Source organism: Budorcas taxicolor, chromosome 14 (assembly GCF_023091745.1).
Source record: "Budorcas taxicolor isolate Tak-1 chromosome 14, Takin1.1, whole genome shotgun sequence".
Lineage (NCBI taxonomy): Eukaryota > Metazoa > Chordata > Mammalia > Artiodactyla > Bovidae > Budorcas > Budorcas taxicolor.
Window position 1 is genome coordinate 58,031,964 of NC_068923.1, and position 6,712 is coordinate 58,038,675.

A 6,712-nucleotide genomic window follows, 5' to 3' on the forward strand; every position below is an offset into this window, starting at 1 on the left:
AGTGGGTTGCCATGCCCTCCTCCAGGGGATCTTCCCAACCCAGGGATCGAACTGGGGTCTCCTGCACTACAGGTGGATTCTTTTACCATCTAAGCCACCAGGAAGCCTCTAATAAACTTATTTTTAAAGTAAGCATCACAAACAGAATGTATCAGTTGCAAGACACACTTTAAAAGATTTTGGCTTCCTATGAAAGCTAAGTATGTGATAGGGAAATTTCAGTCTATGTACATGGAACTCCAAGGATCTATAGAGGTGCCTCAAAGTTCCACAAAGTGCAGAAGAAACAAATTTTCTCTTTCTCTCTCACACACACACATAAATGAAAACACACCCTTACTGGCTTTATTATCATTTTTGTTTGTTTTATATATTGAAATTCCAGGGAAATTTTATTTGCATTAAAAATTCCAGGACATATTCAATATTTTTTAAAAAAAAATTCCACTGGTAAGAAAAAAAGAAAACTTTGGAAATGACTACAGGAACATTTACATCATAACTCATTACAAGCCTGTCATGTCTTTTTTGGAATAAATGTAACATGTGATGATTTGGACTTAATTCTAGACAGATTCCAGGGATACCTTGGTTTACTAATAATTTTTCAGGTTAAAATTTATAGCCCAGAAATCTTTTTCTACACTCTTCGTTCCTATTCCACCTCTCTTTCTTGATGCTCTAAGACAGATTTTTGTGAAATGACAACACTTGGCCCAGCTGACTGTGGAGAATTTCACTACATTTAAGTCTATCTTAGGTCCCTGAGAGGGTGTTGCTTGACTGTAGCTATGGTAAAGAAGGACTTCATATTCAGTAATAGTACATATTTATCATTTTCTACCTAAGGCTATGGGAAATTCATATTTTTTTCACCTTGTATTATTATTTTACAAATCATATTATACTGGAAACAAAGCAATAATACAATTTTATATTTCCATCACTAAATTATGAGTAAGAAATTGTTAAACATAATGAATAAATCATTACATAGCCTTATAAATCTAAAAAGTTTTATTTAACCAACACAACCATATCAAAATCAGTCTGGGAGAAAATCAGTTTCTTGCTTATTAGTGGAAAATAACAATATATGTTGGGACAGCACATCCAACAGAAAGTCATGGAGTTCAATGCAAACGTCATCCATTTCAATATCCCTTGGCTTATGCTCTCTCGTAAACTCTGGTAGCAGTGACACCATTCATGACACATTCCTAGGCACAAAGGCAAAATATTGGTAAAAACCTCGGGACTAAACAACTCATGGTGTATTTATTTATTGTCTCCTTCAATGCTGAGAAGGAAAAAATGTTCATCAAAAGATATTCACTCTTGGCTCTTCTTATATACCTGACATTGTAATAAACTAGGGAGACACAAAGATCAAGAAGATACAAGTCTTGCCCTCAAGGAATCTTACAATCTATGTGGTGAGTGAAAAACATAATTAGAAATGCACAATACAATATGGTTCACATTGAGAGGGATAAGAAAATACTTCCTGGGGCACAGTATACATAGACGGAGCTTAGAAGGATAATTGCCAGAGTGAAACCATAATCCCAATAGACTAACTTTTCCTTCTACAAGGGCAATTGTCTATTTCTCTAGGTAGGATAACGATTATGGGATGACCTAGCACTAAAATCTAGGGTTAAGTAGTGAGAAGATACTCACCAGCACCAGCTTATCATCCACAAGTTTTCTCTTTATGGTGGTTGATTTCCCATCCCAGTTTTGTACTTGTACCAGAGCACCTTCATCTAAGTTTATGATGCTCTGTGGGGATAATTAAAAGTAATTACAATCATGGAGGGAAAAAAAAATAGAGCACTTTTATTTGCTTATTTTGAGGTACTTAGCAATTCTAAATTACAAGAAAAGGTTGCAAAAGAAAACAATGAATGCCAAAAACAACATGCAAAATTACATGTATATTATGATCAGAATATTATACAAACATACATTTGAAAAAAATACTGTGAAAGAATATACATAATAAATTTATGTGGAATAGCATCATAGATGTTTTTTTTTCTTTCCCCCCACTCTTTTAAAAGTTCTCTAACATTGTTATGTTACTTCAATTTACTTTAAATAATATATATATATATATATATATATACACACACATATATATGGTATGACAAATTATTATGTTAAACATTTTTAAAGTAATAAGGACAATTTTATTAAATGGGAGAAAATTCACCAACTAAATATCAAAGGTAACATGGTTCAGATCTAGCAATCTGAGCTTTTTGGCTTATAATGGAATGGCTTTCCTCCTTCTACAAAATGGCTTGCTATAGGCAGCAGTCGTTTATAAATCAGGCTTTTACTCTGCTCCAGTTCTTTATTCCTCACCTTGACTTTCCTGTCATCTGGAGTGACTTCATCAAATTCCTGGCCCAATTTGAAGGACATCTCAGTATTTTTAAAGGTGCTTTCTGATTTAATGTTGACCACATCCCCATTTACACTGATGATCAAAGTGGGTTTGGCCATGCCAGCCACTTTCCTGGTAGCAAAGCCCACACCTATAGATGGGAAAAGAAAAATGTCAAGTCTACGATTTTTCTCTCATGTATTTATCTAAGAAAGAGCAGCCGTGTGTGTGTGTGTGCGTGTGTGTGTGTGTGTGTGTATTTAGATATATGTGTGCCTGTGTACCTATCTGCACTCCAGTGAGTGTATTAAACGAGAAAGACTCCAATGCGTTTATTATCAAAGTCTTTATTTGAGCATCTCCTGAAAATAAGTGAAATCAGCTAATACTTAAAGAACACCCAAGGCACAATTAGATGTAAGTCTGTTCTTTAAATTTCCCTCTCTGGGTTTCAGATGAGACTCTTCAGGAGACCCATTGTTAATTTTCCATAAGCATATGTAAAAGATTAAATTTTCTGGGACATACATATTTTAAAAATCACTGCACTCTCAAAATATCTGGCCATCTCAACCATGAGAGCAGCCACCTTCATTTGACTCAGTTCGTGAAACACTTGGGAATCTCAACCATTGCTTCTTGAATAACAAAAATGATCTAATCCATAGTCAAAGGTAGAACTCTCAATAGGATTCAAGGGACCAATAGAGAGTCACTCAGGTAAAATTTAATTTGGGTGTACAAAAACCACATTTCATGGCATTCGCTGCCACGCCTAGTTTTCTTGGCTTTTCATAATTACTCTGAAATGGTAGATCTTGAAGATCTTGATGAATTACTCTGAAATGGTAGATCTGAAGATCTTGATTAATTTTTCTGAAAGGCAAAACATTTCTTGCATTCATACCATTTTAGAATGGTGATGGTATTCCCAATAAATTATAGAAAATTTTAAAGAGGGCTTAAGCCTCAACTGAAGATTTCAAAGTTTAAGAAATCATTATTTTAGTAAGTTCAGAAATTAATACTTTGCTTCCCAATCACTTAAGTGGCAAACTCCTCTTTAAAAAAAAAAAAAAAGAAAGAAAAAAATAGGACTGTGTTTTGGGGGATGTTACAGCTTTGGGTTGAATGATTTACAACTTAACATAGAAAACAGTACCTTACCATCACTGCATAGGATTTTACAACAGTCATAGTTGTGTTGGATTTTTTAAATGCACATGCACAAATCTACTTCTTTGACTATGTATAGATACCAAAATTTAAGAATAGTGGGGAGGCAATATATCATACAAAACAAGCAATGCCAAGGCTCTGATTTGAAGCTCCCTGTCTGAAAGTGGTGACAGGTGGGAAGATAATATGCTGCTTCATCAAGTCTTGTCTCTGTTACAAAATGTAACCTCAAATTCATGGAGTGAGTCAGCACAGTGAATGCATGAGGCATCGGGTGTGGTTCCAGATTCTCCAAGCTTAGGAAAATCACACTCTCCTCTTGCTTGATTCTGTTTTCATTTGACTGATGAAAACGATACCTGCTGACTGAAGGTAATCAATTAGAGCAGCTAATTTCAGAATGTATCTTATTGTCTTTCATTATCATCAACACTTAATAATTTTAAAAGGCCATGGTGCCTGCATGTGTGCTAAGTCCCTTCAGTCGTGTCTGACTCTTTGCAACCCTATGAACCATAGCGCACCAGACTCCTCTGTTCATGGGATTCTTCAGGCAAGAATACTGAAGTGGGTTGCCATGCTCTCCTCTAGGGGAATCTTCCTGACCCAGGGATTGAACCCTCTGTCTCTTAAATCTCCTGTATTGGCAGGTGGGTTCTTTATCACTAGCACCACATAGGAAGCCCAAACGCAATGGTATAAGAATTTAAATAAAATACTAAAAGTGAAGACTCTTGAAAGTCCCATGGACTGCAAGGAGATCCAACCAGTCCATTCTAAAGGAGATCAGTCCTGGGTGTTCTTTGGAAGGAATGATGCTAAAGCTGAAACTCTAGTACTTTGGCCACCTCATGCGAAGAGTTGACTCATTGGAAAACACTCTGATGCTGGGAGGGATTGGGGGCAGGAGGAGAAGGGGACGACTGAGGATGAGATGGCTGGATGGCATCACCAACTCAATGGACGTGGGTTTGGGTGAACTCCAGGAGTTGGTGATGGACAGGGAGGCCTGGCGTGCTGCGATTCACGGGGTCACAAAGAGTCGGACACGACTGAGCAACTGAACTGAACTGAACTGAAAAGTGTAAAATGCTTCTAAAAATAAATAGGTAAATAGACTCAAGTCCTGTAATATCAATATCAGTGCATATTGATTAGTTTGTTGAGTTACAACTAGTCAGTAGTCTGGAAAACTAGTTCTCACTCATATTGATGTTCCTGATTTCCTTCTTGTCTATAGACATGGAAAACAGTAGTTATAAACAAGCAAGAAATAACTATAAGATTTAGAAGAAGGTTAAGTCTTGAGGTTTAGGGATTAAATTATTATAACCTCTAATAAAGATATTGTGAAAAAAAAATCCCTCCCCAATTTGCAACCCGTGGATACATCTTCATCATGCATGGGTGTGGCTGCCTGACTGAATTCCCGCCTCTCTGCTCCTTTGCTTTAACTTTGTAATTATCTGAGGAACACACAGGCGATCTTAGCAGAATCCCAAAACCTGAAAGCCTCTATTATCAATAATTCTGTGTCATGCCTTGTAATATTAAGTCAAACAAATATCTAAGACTTTTAAGGAAAACATTTTCAGAAATTAGAATTTTTCCTTCCATAATACAACCACACATTTTAACAGACTGACTTTAAAACAATAAAATAATTGGTTAACATACATTACTCAAAAAATTACATTAAGATGATAAATACAGTGCTTTCAGTTTCAAATGGAAATTATCACATGCTAGGGAATAAATATAGGCTTATTTCCAAGTTATCGCTTATTTTATATGCAAAAGAAATGAATGAAAAAGAGGCAGAAAGCCAAGTAAACCAAAAATATTCAAGTTTAGCAATCAAATAAAATCTTGTCATTTCTATACAATGCCACTTATACTCTTTTTCATATCAGTTCACCTTTAGGAAAGGAAGTATTAGTTGTGACTTCCGTCTAGAATGTTTCTGGAAACAAATGATTCTCACTTGTTGTTTTTATCACCTCTATATAAAAAGCAGCATTTCATGTCAGACCAGTGCTGAAAAAGAACCATAGTCTTCTCTTTCCTAGAGAAAAAGTTATAAGCCCAGCCATTCAACAATGCATTTCCTTACCCACTTCTTTCATGTAATCATCAAAGTTTTCACTGGAGACAAGTTTCCAGGTACCTACAAATGCATCACACATTTTGTGAGCTTTCTAGAATTATTCTTCAAGGTGAGAAAGAAGTGCAGCTTTCAGCAAGATGCTGTTACCCTCTGAGTCCAGATAACTTCCTTTTAAAGGTGCCCAGAACATGTGATCTTGGGCATAACCAATTGGGAATGATATAAGATCATTTCCTTCATTGCCAGCCTCTGCAGTTTTTCCTCTGAGTCATGTTTTTAATAGAAAGTTCTCAACTTTGGCTCTCCTTGGCAAATGGTCATGGACGCAGAGTACAACTTATTTTTAACCTTTAACAGAATATTTTCACAACTTTGTTTTGACAGCTTAAAATTCAGTGCATTGAATTTCCTATTTTTTCATACCTATTTATCCCAGTGAAGAGTGGACCAGTGTAATTATCTTGGGATAAATTCTGACTCCTTTTTCTGGAGTTCCTATTAAAATTATAATTATGTGATTTGTTTGAATTGAGGGATGTAAGAATTACCTTGGATATTCTTAAGTAATTGCAAAGGCTATTGGGGGCAGTACTGTCTCAGGAATTACATGGAAATTAAAACAAAATAAGTAATGGCATTTTAAAGTACCCCAGCTTCCTCATTTCAAATGTTTCATATGAATGAAAAAGAAAAAGTAAGTTTAATTCTCCACCAGGAATCTAGACAGCAGTTTTAACTGACAAATGATCATTTAACCTCATTCTTTCCATTCCCTAAATAAGAGCATAGTGTGGATTTCCACAAAATTCCTAAAAAAAAAGCACCGATTCAAAATATATTCCCCTTACTGAGAAAATTCATCCTGTCTTGACCTATATAATAAGCTCTAAATTTATCCAGATCTAAATGGTGTTGCTTTACTTAAATACAATCTGGAGTTGGGTAGTCACCAGCTATCTAATTTCCTTCTTCTACATAGTAAATAAGTCATGAGAATGCTTTTCTAAAGTAACCATGTTTATTGGTCCCCC

The 6,712-nt window shown here is 35.6% G+C and overlaps 1 protein-coding gene across 1 annotated transcript; it reads right to left on the reverse strand.

The window, feature by feature from the left end:
* Nucleotides 1-988: 988 nt before the first annotated feature.
* LOC128059520 (fatty acid-binding protein, adipocyte) lies at nucleotides 989-5,815 on the reverse strand. Its single transcript, XM_052651934.1, has 4 exons — nucleotides 5,688-5,815; nucleotides 2,374-2,546; nucleotides 1,684-1,785; nucleotides 989-1,220 (listed from the first exon to the last, which is right to left on the reverse strand). Exons 1-4 carry the CDS (start codon nucleotides 5,758-5,760, stop codon nucleotides 1,170-1,172), a joined length of 399 nt encoding a protein of 132 aa, XP_052507894.1. The 5' UTR covers nucleotides 5,761-5,815; the 3' UTR covers nucleotides 989-1,169.
* Between the last annotated feature and the right edge of the window lie 897 nt (nucleotides 5,816-6,712).

Bases quoted from the DNA above. Each gene is read 5' to 3' on its own strand.
- LOC128059520 (XM_052651934.1), bottom strand. From the start codon at position 5,760: ATGTGTGATGCATTTGTAGGTACCTGGAAACTTGTCTCCAGTGAAAAC. The intron at 2,547-5,687 runs GTAAGGAAATGC...TCCCATCTATAG, and splicing joins TGATTACATGAAAGAAGTGG to GTGTGGGCTTTGCTACCAGG. The intron at 1,786-2,373 runs GTGAGGAATAAA...TTATCCCCACAG, and splicing joins CAGATGACAGGAAAGTCAAG to AGCATCATAAACTTAGATGA.